This window comes from Setaria viridis, chromosome 1 (genome assembly GCF_005286985.2).
Source record: "Setaria viridis chromosome 1, Setaria_viridis_v4.0, whole genome shotgun sequence".
NCBI classification, from domain to species: Eukaryota; Viridiplantae; Streptophyta; class Magnoliopsida; order Poales; family Poaceae; genus Setaria; species Setaria viridis.
The window spans coordinates 4,938,475-4,952,471 of record NC_048263.2 but is presented as its reverse complement, the minus strand read 5'-3'; the positions used below and the strand labels follow the sequence as shown (position 1 = coordinate 4,952,471).

General features: G+C 51.2%; 1 protein-coding gene across 1 annotated transcript; it reads right to left on the bottom strand.

Moving 5' to 3' along the window:
* Positions 1-12,610: 12,610 nt before the first annotated feature.
* On the bottom strand, positions 12,611-13,501 carry LOC117838049 (uncharacterized). The gene has a single exon (XM_034717921.1). It carries the CDS (start codon positions 13,463-13,465, stop codon positions 12,839-12,841), a length of 627 nt encoding a protein of 208 aa, XP_034573812.1. The 5' UTR covers positions 13,466-13,501; the 3' UTR covers positions 12,611-12,838.
* Between the last annotated feature and the right edge of the window lie 496 nt (positions 13,502-13,997).

Here is a 13,997-nt window from a genome sequence, read left to right as displayed (position 1 = left end):
GATCACATCTATCCCCTTAGACTTAAGTACTACTAGATCCGCTAGAAATTCTACCCCACTTAAATTGATCCTTACCCGGGAACAGCCTAGTCGACACTGGATGTCGGCCCCAGGGGTTCGGGTTAGTAGGGGTAACTTTAGTAGTACTGTAGGTATATGATGTTTCTCCACAAAACTTGAGGATATGAAGGAATGTGATGCTCCAGAATCAAAAAGTACTGTTGCCAAGACTGAGCTGACTAGGAACTCACCGAGTACCACGCCCTGAGCGTCGCGAGCCTCCTGCGCGCCGATGTGGTTGACGCGGGCTCGACCAAATGACTGCTGGGGCGGCCTCATCTGCTGGCTGTTGTTGTTGCTGGGGTTGCCACTGCTGCGGACTGGCACACGGTTGGCTCCTGACAATGCGGTCCTGGGCCCAGCTACTGAGTTGGACAAGGCTGATGCTGCTGGCTTGTTGGCATAGGGGCAGTTGGCGATGAAATGCCCTGGCTCTCTGCAATTGAAGCATGCCCTACCATTGCTGGTGACCTGGCTGGCCCTGCTCTGTGGGGCCTTGATGGAGTTCTGGCTCCGGAGCGGGGCAGCAGTCTGATGTGAGCCAGGTGTTTGGGACTGGGTCCGATAATGCATGGGAGCTTGGGATCTGGGCAAGGGGTGACCGAAGCTCCTTGGCTTCTGGAAGCGGTCCTGCTGGTGTGCCTTGTTTTCCAGGAACCGACGCTTGTTGTCCCTCCGCTCTTCTGCCTTGGCCTTCTCAGTCAAGATAGCCATGTTCATCAAGGTGTTGAAGTCGGGGTAGATCTGAGGAGTGAGCAGGGTCCTTAGCTCCGCGTTCAAGCCTTTCTTGAACATGTCCTGCTTCTTCTCGTCCTTGTCCACCTCCTCCGGAGCGTAACGGGCCAGCTCCATGAACTGGAAGGTGTACTCCTCCACAGATCGGTTGCCCTGGCGGAGTTCACGGAACTCATCCGCCTTGCGCTTCATGGTGGCGGCGGGGATGTGGTAGCGACGGAATTCCGTCACGAACTCATCCCAGGTGATAGTGGAAGCATCCTGGGCAGCCGAGCAGTAGTTCTCCCACCAGGCTAGGGCAGTCCCAGTGAGCTGGTGGGCAGCCAAGAGAACTTTGTCCCTGCTCTCACACCCAAAGGGTTCCAGCTTCCTCTGGATGACGCGCAGCCAGTCATCCGCGTCCAGAGGGTTGACAGACCCGCCAAAAGTGGGTGGCTTGGTCCGGAGAAAGTCAGTCAACTTCTCATTCATATTCTGCCCGCGGGGCCTCTGGCGGGTAACGGCGTTGGCTAAAGCTTCCAGCAGAAGGGTCTGGTTGTTCATCACTTGAACTAGATCGATGACCGGTGGGGGTGGTGGCTGCTGTGTTCCCACTTGGCTTTCTCCCCTTCCTTCTGGCTGGCTTACTTCCTGCTCCTCAGGGAGTACCGCCGGGGGCGGCTCCTGCCTTTCAGGCTGCCTCTCTGCACTGGGGGAGGCATGAGCCTGACTTGGGGAAGTCCTGGTGGCACGCTTGGGCGTCATCTGCAGATTGAGTGAGACCTTTTTATGAGAGTATGATTTGGATTTTAGTGATCTTTAAAGAGGTTATTTCGTATTTTCGAAGAGACAGAATCCACCTCCTGTCGACAAACACACAGACTAACAAGCAACAAACACAAACGATTTTATTTATTTTGCCACGGGGTACAGCACTGCTGGGGGGGGGGTAAAGCCAAAACACGCACTACACGACCGGTTACAACAACACAATTGGAGGGTACAACTCTAACTGCGGACCATGACGGCTTCATCCCTTGGGCAATACTGGCTAGGCACACTACTCGCGGGGCGAGTCTTCTCCCTGGACCGAGTGGTCTTCTATTGGAATGAGAAGGGCCAGCACCTCATCCTTCAGAGTTCCGCCCGTGGGAGGGGTCTCGGGAACCACTCCATCCGACACCTCGGAGTACCTTTCTGAAGGGGGTGGTGCCGGGGTGGCGTCCGGGCTCTTCCGCTTACTGGGTCCTGGGGCAATGGGAATCCCTTCGAGGATCGGGGCCTCGTCATCCTCGATGGCCACCATCCTCCTTCTGGCACGGATGGTGAGGTGGGCATCCTTCAGTTCCTTGGTGTGCCGATCCTCAGCCTCCTTGAGAGCCTCAACGGCAATGGCCTCGTTGCTTTGAGCGGCCGCGGCTCGAGCTTCGGCAGCGGCTAACTTCACCTGAAGCCTCCTCACCATGATTTCTGCATCCTCGGCCCTACGGAGTTGCTGCTTCAACTTAGCAGCCTGCTCGTCGTAGAGCTCATCCAAGGTGAGAAGGTAGGCAGCCATGTGCAACACAGTGGGGTCATCCTCGCGCTGTCCACGTCCTTCCAAGGTCTGAACCCGGGCCAGCCAAACCGGGCGGTTCTTCTTGACAGGCGGGTAGAACCTCATCGGAGTGCGGCCAATGTGCCTCTCATAGATCTGGCACAGGAAACGGAGGGCCTTCCGGGCTGCCACTTGATAGGTATCCTTGTGTCGGAAGCCGGTGGCGGTCACGTTCCATGGCTGGATATCCGGATAGCGGCTACTCCGCCCGATGTAGATAATCATCTCACACCGAGGGGTCCCGCGGTCCTCGTACTCCCTGCTGGTGTACTCCGGACGCTCATAAATCCCAAGGCGGTCCATGCAGGCGAACAGCAATCTGGGAAAACAAGGCTCCTCCAGGCAGTGGCTGTTGACCCATCCTTCCTCGGCCATCTGGAAAAGATCCGGGGCAAAAATTAGTTTTATAATAGAGCAAAGGTAGGAAGAAATTTTGTAATTCTTTTGTTTCGGTCAAAAAGGGCTAATCCGGTCCTAAGGTCGCGTCCTACAGCCAACGACGGCTCTGATACCACCTGAAGCATCCCCACATAAGTAGAGACTAAATGTGATACAAATATCAGTCCCAGGAGGCTGATAACACATTTATTCGACAGATAAATCAGTTACCGTACAACTCCCGAGGGAGTGGGCGTGAAAGCCACGCAGCGATAAACAGTAAATAGATAACGGCGGCTAACCAAGCGACTGCCAAAAGACAGCACTCGGGACTACACGGCAGCAGCAGCATCTTGGGCAGGGCAACACCACAGGCAGCGTCGGGTGCGGACACAACCTCTACTCGAGGTCTTCTGCGACGAACTCAGGGTCTTCCTCTGTAGCAATGAAGCAAGGGTGAGTACTAACGTACTCAACAAGTCCAACCCCATCCACGGAGGGGATACAAGCAAGATTATGCACAAGTATAACAAGGATAGGCTAGGGTTTATTTTGCGGAAAAGCTAATTTTTAACACATGCAGGGGATTGTTTTCGAAAGGATTTTTGTAAAGTTCCCTTTAATACCCGAAATACTGAGTGGGGTTGATCCTACACAAAGGATCCAACTTTTATCGCTATCGGACTCCCCGTCCGTCATAGCGCACGGCACAACTGCCGGACTCTTCTGAAATTCCACACACCCACACTCAAGACATTCTTGCCCAAACACTAGTTATGTGACCAAGCCGTAATTCGTCCAATTCCGTGGACACGGCTACCCGGATAGGTTTTTACTCTGCAGAGGGTGTACACTTTTCCCACAAGTAGGGTACCGTAGCGCAATCACCTTAGTGACGGTACGGATCCTAACAAAGCCATTACCCACCTTAGCTAGGACTGGCTAGTTCTCACGGAACACCCAAGGGGTCCACGGCTCATTCAGGAGACCGTAACCGGGACTCAAGTCACCAAGATCTTACTCCTTCTCCATGGGTTTCCCGTTGCTCACCAGCACCCCTGAGGACTAACCATCCAGCTAGCGGGATTTATGCTAAGCCGTTGCCCATACAACGGTCGAGTGGTTGCACGATAGTGGAATTAGGCAAGATGACACATTAACTCGGTCCTTAATTTCGACCAGATGGATATCTCCCAACATTGCTCAACCACCAAGGTACGAGCACAACAACTGGGCATCCCACACAAGGAACACCCATCCATCCCGTCCACACATTTCTTTTCCCGAACCAAAAAGCCATTATTCTCACTTGGACACACACACCTTAATTTCCCGAATACACCATTGTAATAACGTTTACATTTGAGTAACAGATTCCTAAGCGTTCTAGCGGCGGTTACCAACTAAACAGAGCGAGTCATATTTAGAGATAAGCATAGGACAACAAGGAATGTTCATAACAATCAAGGGGTGGCTATCCAACCATGTCTTGCGATAAAATAATATGCATTTTGTAAAACAGGCCAATAGGTTGTGTTTGAAAAACTAGGTATTAAGTATGCATCAAAAGGGTGAGATTGGACTTGCCGTCTTCAAAGCCTTCCGGGGGTTCCGGCTCGCGGTACTGGTCCTCGGGCTCGGGCTCGCGGTCAAACTCCTCCTCGGGCAATCCGCGATCTACGGCACACACAAACAGACACACAAATAAATGAAAGAGAAAACGGTTTTCAACCGGGAGCTCCGAACAGGAAATGCGGACGGAAAATAGGTAGAGGGATTATTTTTTTGGAAATTTGGATATGGATCGGCGAAAGTATTCTGGAGGATGACGTGGTGAATTTTGGGATTAATTGGAGGAAGTTTGGCGCATGAAATGACGGGTTACACAGGGATTAGGGGCTTAAACGGAGGTTTAGGGCTGATTTTTAATGAACCAGGGACCTATTTGTAGTTTCTTTTGGAAGTGGAGGGGCTTATGTGTAATTTGGGGAAACTTGGGGGTTAGATCGGAATTCTTGGAGTTTTGACTCCTTCTTCTTCCAGGAAACAGAGGAAGAGAGAGGGAGAGAGAGAGAGGGCCGGCGGCCGGCCGGTCGGGCGGGTGGGGCTCCGCCGGCGGCGAGCCTCGGGCCGGAGGCGGCGGTGGAAGGGAGCTCCATTTGGCTACTTACTTTGGGGGCTCGAGTAGGGGAAGGGGTGTGGCCGGCGGCGGGTCTTGGCGGCGGTGGTGGTGGCTCGGGTGGTGGAGGTGCCGGCGGCGGCGGCTTGAGTGGCGGCGGTGGTTTGCGGTGTAAGAGGATGGAGCGGGGGTGGAGGAGACGGCCGGGGCGGTGCCCCTTTTATAGGCCGGAGGGGTGGCGTGCAAGCCGGCGGCAGGGGTGGGGGTCCGGCCAGCGGACGGCGTACGGCGGGGTAGGGGCCGGGCACCCGAGTCGATGGCGTGGGCGGCGGAAGGTGGCGTCGCGGTGGCCGGCACGGCAAGGAGCGGGTCCGGCGGCGTGCGGGAGGTAGGGGACCGGGGAGATGGCGCGTCGGCCTGGGCGGGCGGCGGGCCAGACCGGCCGGGAAACCGGCGCCGGCGGCGGCACGTGGCCCGGTGCGGGCCCCAAGGCGGCCGGGCGGCGTGGCGCCAGTGAGCGCACGCGCCGGTGGAAGTAATGGCGCCGGGCCAGGCGGAGGAGTGGCGCCAGTGGGTGGGGCACCGGGTGCCAGGAGAAGAAAGGAGAGAGAGAAGGAGGGAGGAAGAAGAAAGGAGAAGGAGGAAGAAAGAAGAAGGAAAAAGAAAAAGGAAAGAAGGGAAGAAAAAGAGAAAGAAAAAAGGGGGAGACCGGCGGCACTCGCGGCACGCGGTCGGAGCACGCGCACGGCGTCTGACACCGGCACGCGGCGAGATTCGCGGGCACAGATAAAAAGACAGGTGGGGGGGGGGGTCAGCATGGGTACCGGGACGGCAAAATCGCCGGGGAGGTTTCCGATTTCCGGGAGCTCAGCGGTAAAAAGGTTTTAAAGACAGTTTTTAACGGGTGATTTTAGTTAGTGATTTCTGCGGGCGTTACATCGGCGCGGGCCGCCGGGCGGGCGGCGGCGGCCGGGGGCGGGCGGCGACGGTGCGTACGGCGGCGGTGGCGGACTGGAACGGGGCGCGCGATAGTTGTTTACCGGGATGAAAACCAAACTGCGCAGAAGGAAGGCGCCGTTATGGTAAAAGGCTTGGCGCCAGGGAGGCTGGCGCCGAGGCTTGGCGCCACAGATCTTGGCGCCGAGGCTTGGCACCATGGATCTTGGCGCCAAGCGTCGGGCCACGTCAGCGGGCACGGCGCCACGTCGGAGGCACGCCGTAGGGACCTTGGCGTCAGGACGGCTAGCGCCAAGACGTTATACCTTGGCGCCAGCCAGCCTGGCGGCAGCCAGCCTGGCGCCAAGCCGAGGGTCCATTTTCGGAATTGGTTTCGCCAGGGGCCTATTTGTGAGATTTTTTCGCGAAAAGGGCCAAAATACAAAAAAAGTCGGTCGAAAAAACCACTCCAGCGCTCGGGCCCCCTCCAGCCCTTTCTCCCGCGGGTGGAGAGAGAAACCCCTGCTCTACAATTGTGGCCGTTTCCTCCTCCCGACGCACGCACCACCACCTGGGCCGCCGCCTCCCTGCCCTTCCCCGCCCAAGACCTGCCCTTCCCCGTGGCCACCCGTGCCCAGGTTCCTCTGCCACCGTCGCTGCGAGCTCAGGCTCCACCGACCGCCGCTCCCACCTCGCCGAGTTGCGGCTCCACGAGCTCCATGTTGCGGTGCCCGAGCCTGGATCTCCACCGCCACCTGGAGCCCCGCCCCCTCCCGAACCTCCGCCGGCGCCGCTCGGTCTCCGTCGCCCCCACCTGGACCTCCGTCGTCACCTGGACCTCCGCCTGGAGCTTGGGCTCCTCGTCATCACCCGGATCTCGTGCTCCTCTGCCCGCCGCCGCCGATCCCCGCGATGAATCGAGGCCACCGCATCAAATCGGAGCGAGGATGACACAGTAGAGGCTCTGACTCGGCGTGAGGTGGAGGCCACCAGCGCTGCTTGATGGGCCCTCGCCGGCCACGAGCGAACTCCACGGTCGACGCGAGCCCGGCCTCGCGCAGCCGCGGGCGAGCTCCGCCGGGCAACGCGAGCCCAGCCTCGCGCGGGCGTGGCCGCGGGCAAGCTCCTCCGGTGGAGTAGGGGCGGCGACGAGCACAGCACGGGGAGTAGTGGAGATGAGCAGGGAGGTCGAGGGAGCTTGGATCGGAGCTGGCGGAGAAGAAAGGGACGGGCGACGGTTGACTCTCGGGGGAAGTAAAATGAAAAAAGAAGAAAGAAAAAAGAAAATAAGAGACACTTGCAAATGGGTCCCAACTGTAAGGGGAAAAGTAGGGACCACATAGTAGGAGCTATTGCTGGAGTTGTGCATAAAGTTTGAAGTGCAATAAAGTTGGGATAGTCTCTACTCAAGAAGTAGGGATCTTGAAGTAGGGGCTATTGTTGAAGTTGCTCTTAGCTACCTTCCGAATTGGCTAGCCGCGTATGCAAGATGTTGTGCCTAGGAAAATGCGAGAAATTGAGCTCCAAACTAATAAGAAGAGGTGCTATTTCAATTTCTCAACACATAATTTTTTTTGAAAGTTTGAGGAAAATGAGAGGACTTTAATTTGTGGAAAGTTTTAGTTCCCCCACTATTTTTGAAACATCATAATTTATATACATAATTTCAACGTATAACTTTGTACTAATAATTTTTTAGCACAATACTGATGGTATGGATAACTTATTCATACAACTTCTACGTACAATTTCTAAAAGAACAACTTCAATTTTTTATTTTTACAAACTTATAACTTATACACGCGATTTATACGCATAACTTTTTCTTAACAACAATCTTATGTATAACTTTCATGATATACATAACTTCTACGCATAACTTCCACAGTTTTATGAGAATGTTGTTAAACAATTTACACATAACTTATACGCAAGCAATATTTACCGAGTACAAATGACATGGAAAAATTGAATAGAAAAAAAGAAAAAACACACACTTGCGTAGCGCCACGGTTGGCTGGTCGCCAAGGTGTTTTACCCCCGGCCCACATGCTGTCTCGCCTCTTGGCTCGCGAGGGCATAATCAGCTTTGTGGAAGTCGACTATTGAACTTAAATATTTATTTTTAATGGTGGCATCCTTATCGAGATTTGTTCGAAATTTCAAAGATAATCACCCTTTTATTAACCGCTATAGGAGTGAGTCTGTGACATCCTGGACCAACTAAGGATGAATTGAGCCCACTAGAGGTCCATGTGAGTGGCATGGCATGTGTATGGGTAATAGTCCCACCTTGCTAGTTGAGGGTAGGTTTTACCAACATATAAACCCAAGTGCCAAACGCATTCCAACCTCGAGGTTAACCCTTTTACGCGAAGTGAGGACGAAAGCGTAAGCGGGGTTGATGCGAGTGCGTATTTTACTCTACGTGCAAGTAGCACTGAGCCATATTTGGGACTGGGACGTTACAATTGGTATCAGAGCCGACCCTCGCGGTTACATGAGCGTGTGCGTGCTGGGGGCGCGGACATATGGTGTATGGCGCCTGTGAGACCTGTGGGGTCACACGGCATGGCATATGTGCCGGCACTAGACGCATGGATGTGTGCAAAGAGGAAAAGTTCCTGGTCAATTGCCCTAGTGTATGCGGGTATGTTGCCGACGAGGACGTCGGGTCCTTTAGGGAGGTGTATGTGACATCCCGAGCCAACTAAGGATGAATTGAGCCCACTAGAGGCCCATGTAAGTGGCATGGCATGTGTGTGGATAATAATCCGGCCTTGTTAGTTGAGGGTGAGTTTCACCAACATATAAACCCAAATGCCAAATGCATTACAACCCCTGGGTTAACCCCTTTTACGTGAAGTGAGGATGAAAGCATAAGCGGGGTTGATGCGAGTGCATGTTTTACTCTGCGTGTGAGTAGGACTAAGCTATATTTAGGACTGGGGCGTTACAACATCCACTGGCACTGTACCCTGGTAACTGTGGAGGTTTACATGCATTTTCCATATTCTATTTTTCCCCCGAAACCAATGTACGTATGTCCATATTCAGTTCTGCAGGTTGCTTATTGTCGCAAGACAACGAGGCAGATAGACACTTCCTCAGCAGGTACCCACATGTGACATATCTTGGAGCCTTTACCCTCTCTGATTAAATTCAATCGTCCATGTCAAGGATGTCGACTCAGCACTCGGTCGTGATCCGTGATCACCATACCCCTGTCAATGTCCCTTTGATCGATCGTACTCGTGCATATCATGCATGATATTATAATAGTACATTGACTTCCACATCTGCCAAGTATATATAAATCGGGGCGGCATCCCAAAGACTAGATATAGAAGGGGGAAAATGCCAAGTATATATAAATATATTTTTCAAGAAACAAGAGGGGAAATGGCGTACTGATCTATTTTTCATTCCAAAGACTAGATATAGAAGGGGAAAATAGCATGTTTAATTAAACGGTTGTAATAAGTTGATTCAACTTCAACTATTTGAAGAACCAAGGAGGAAAATGACCCTAGCTTTAGGGATAATATGATTTTATTTGGTAGTTGATTGACAACATCGTCAATGAGATCGTACTAACATTGTTTGCTGGGTGCATAAAGTTTTATCTCATGGACCCAAGATAGTGGACTTGGGTGATCAAACGCTTCATGTCAATATGATATATGTGTCCAACGCACATGTTACGTTGAAGACTTTATAAGATCACAGGACCACTAAAACAACTAAAGAAAATGAAGACATCGAAGCTTGAACAAGAAGATGAATTGGACTTGTTTCACAAATTCAAGAGATGAATTGTTATAGGTAGTTTGTAGGATTGAATATCGTATGGTGCAAAACTTCTTTTGCGGAGAGATAGCAAAGCAGATAGAAAAATCACATGATCTAGATAGATTTTTTTAAGGAATCAGGAGGGTTTCCCCCTACTGTTATTTTATATTATATAAGAATAAAGAACTAGAGTACAAGGTTACAAATCAGGAGGCAAAAAAGAGAGAGAAAATGTGCAATTACAAATGAGAGTACATGCATGTTCTCATCATAGAAAATTGTGTAGGTTTTCATGTGCAAGTTTAATTCGACCCCCTCTTAGAAGTTTGAACATCACGGTCTCTTCATATTTGATGACGTCCTCGTCAAGATTTATGCATGAAAATTTCAAAGATGATCACTCCTTTATATTAATATATATATATCCAGAAATTGCTTAACACGTGGTAGACGAGGTGGTGGCTGGCTGGGCTCACTAGCAAGGTAGCCGGCTAGCCGCACTCTCGCATATGGTCACTAGTAGAGAAACGACTTTCCATCCACCCCCTTTTGTCCCGGTTTAAAGTTGGCCCGGGATAAAAGGTTCACCAACCGGGACTAAAACTCAGTCACTGGTGGGAGGCTCACCAACCGGAACCTTTTATCCCGGTTGCAAAGGCTAATGGGAAAAAAAGACTCTGAGAGGCCTTTTATCCCGGTTTGAAACACCAACCGGGATAAAAGACCCCCCCTTTTATCCCGGTTGGTAACACCAACCGAGATAAAAGGGTCAAGAGCCTTTTATCCCGGTTGGAAACACCAACCGGGATAAAAGACCCCCTTTTATCCCGGTTGGTGTTTCAAACCGGGATAAAAGGGCCCCCACGAGGTGACTGGAAGGTGACTGGAAGGGAATTAACTCGTGGGGGACCCTTTTATCCCGGTTGGAAACACCAACCGGGATAAAAGGGGGTCTTTTATCCCGGTTGGTGTTACCAACCGGGATAAAAGGGTCCCCCACGAGTTAATACAAAAGGATAGTATCCCCTACATAGTCAGATGTGGTGTGTAGGTGGGATGGTAAGGAAGCTACGCGCGAGGCTGGAGGTTGTGGGTTCGAATCCCACGAACCGCGCACGCGCATATTTCGCGTGAAAAATCGCGTGACTTGTGACTTGCGCGTGTGGGGGGCCTGCCTGGGAGCTCGGGAATTTTTTTTTTTGCAGCGTCGGCGCTCTCAACCCTTTTATCCCGGTTGGTGTTACCAACCGGGATAAAAGGGGGTCTTTTGTCCCGGTTGAGTGACCCGGGATAAAAGACCCCCCCCTTTTGTCCCGGATGGTTTATCCCGGATGCGTTTTCGAGATAAAAGCACCCTACCAACCGGGATTAAAGCTCACTTCTCTACCAGTGGGTATCTGTCCAGATGAAGCCTTTTCTCCCCCATGAAAAGAATAATCATTTGTTTAATTGAACGGTTGCAAGGTGATTCAACTTCAACTATTAAGAACCAAGGAGGGAAAAGGACCCCAGCTTTAGGAATAATTATGATTTTGGTGGTTCATTAACAACATGGTCAATGAGATCGTACTACTAACGATATTAGACATTGTTTGCTGGTGTACAAGGTTTGGTCTCATGGATGCAAGATAGTAGGCATGTGTTATCTAACGACTCATATGAATATCAAGTGCACATGTTAAGTTTAAGACTTTATGAGATCACAAGACCACTAAAGCAGCTAAAGAAAATGAAGACATTTAAGCTCGGACAAAATGTAGTTACAAATCAGATGAGTACATGTTCTCATAGAAATTGTGTAGGTTTTTATGTGCAAGTTAACCTTAGCATTTAGATTCCCTAATTCGACCCCTTCTTAGAAGTTAGAACATCACGGTCCCTTCATATTTATGACGTCCTAATCAAGATTTATGCATGAAAATTTCAAAGATGATCACTCCTTTTAATATACATCCAGAGAGATTGCTTAACGTGCAGTAGATGCGCCCTCGCCTGGTATCTGGACAGATAAAGCCTTTCTTCCCCATGAATTGCTATACTAGCCAGTCCTCTATGGAATTGAAGAAGTTGTTGAGATATGGCCGGCGACAGTGCGCGCGCCGCTCTAGTTGAACAATTCGTGCACACGCAATGATGCAAGCGTCAAGCAAGCATTCATCTGAGTGCCGATTCGGGGACACGGTTTACTGCTGATGACTACTGATTACTGAATATAAGTGACTTCCATCCTTGACCGTATGGCAACTTCATCCCTGCTTCTCACGTTGACGTTTCTGCACTCACCCACCTGATCCAACGCTCTCCTACATTTCTTGTTGCTCTCGGGTCCAACCTTGGGGGAGAAGTAAAGTGATGATCTGAGCCACATGCATGAGAGAGATGTCACGCGTGACAGTGACTTACCGGTCGATCGATATGGACGTACTTGTCTTGTTTGATCCGGCATAGATGATTGGTGTGGAACCTACCATGAAACTGCAATTTGCATTGTTGAAGAGCTCCATCATATTGGTCCATCAACTTTTGTTGCTCAACGAACAGAGATGTGTGTGATGTTTTTTGGATATGGACAAGAGTGCTTGTTCCTTCACTGAACATTATCACTGCAGTGTTTGCAGTGTGTGCTGGATGAATATATAAGCTCTAATAACTTATTGCGAAGAAAATGACATGCACCGTGCTTTAATTTGGTTGTATCGTTGATCAATTATGGGTCTTTTCGATAATATTAACTTCTTTTGAGACAGTAAAATTAGTAAAATTAGCATGGCAGTTGGAGCGGGCGTCGGGCTCGGGTGGTCAGCTCATTAGATTGGGAGCTGGCCATCCCGGGTTTGATTCCCGTCGGCCGCATTCTCGCTAGAGTGGAGGATGGGCCGGCTGGGGCATGAACCCAATGCCTAGCGTCCACGTGACGCAGAAGGCTGCTCTAGCCTCTGGCCCTTTTAAAAATTAGCATGACAATAAGATGGACAACAAAATCAAAAACATGAAAAGTATATGAACACCAGAAAGAAAATCAACCAACCATTCGTTTTGGATTATTGTACGTTAATTTTGCAACTACTGGATTATGTACACAGACAGGCCATACATATTCAGGTTTTTTTTCCCTTTCTCAAGAGCCTTCCTTTTTGTGTAAATCTATCAAACCATTTTAAGCTTGTATAGCATAAAAAATGGTTTTCAAAAAGCAAGAAAAAGAGAGTACTGAAACTAGAGCCTAATACAGCTTCATTAGTTCACTCGGCATCCTCTCGAATGATGCTCAGCGCGCGCTTCAACCGCGACCGCCCCGCCGCAGCGAGCTTCTCATCGCCCTTCTTCGCCGGGCTCAGCAACACACCGACCTGCCCTAGCGTCAGCTCGTTGAGCTTCTCGTTGAACAAGTCAACGTCCTCGGCGTCCTCGTGATGCACCGGCATGACGCGCACCGCCTTCTTCTTGCTCTTGCCATCGCGCCGCCGCCGTTTTTGCCGCTGCGGCTTGCCGGACGACGCGAGCGCTGCGCTCGCGCGCACGGCCAGCGCGGCCATGTCGGCGGCGGACAGCGGCCGGCCGAGCAAGTCCGCGGGGAGCACGAAGTACATCTGCCCCGGGCGGAGCAAGTCGCTGGGGGCCAGCGCCGGCGGGTGCTCGTTGAAGTAGAGCGCGTCGGCGTTGCACACGAAGAACGACACCACCGTATTACCTCCGCCGTCGAGGCTAAGCACGTCGGAGACGGTGGCGAGCGGGGAGGGCGACGCTGGAAGCTCCTTCAGCGAGCCATCGGCGGCGATGACCCTGGCTGGCGCCGGTGGTGAGGCCGCTGGCTGGTGCAGCTGCCGCGAGGCGCTGCCATGGCGGATGCAGGAAAGCCTCAGACCCATATGGAATGGAATAATCTTGTGTGCAAGTGCTGGAGAATTTTGTAGCTACTGGAATTTGGATGGGTAGGGTGGTGGTACTGTATATATAGAGAGAGGATAGAGGGACAACAAATGGATGGATTTTTTTTATTCCAACACCTTTCTTATTGTTAAATTTTGCAAATGCAAGTTGACTACTTGATTCCCTTTTCTTGGGGAAAACAAATCAGTTGAATTTTCTATAGGTTGGATCGATGAATGCACACATGACACATGTGACAATGAAGCACTGTTTTTGTATACTCTACACATCATATGCCTTTTCAGTTTAATTTATTCTTGCACCTAGAGGATAAAAAGCACGTGTTGGAAGATAATTAAGGGTACGTTTAGAAAATGAGAGTTTAACTTTACTAAGCAAGGGTAGAGATTGAGCTGTGCGTTTGGTTCGCTGATGGCAAGCTTGTCTTGAGACCTATGCTGGCAAGTTTTTACTTAGGATTGCCTCGCTCGGCAAAGCAAGGTCAGACAAGCTAGCGGCTCAGGATAACCG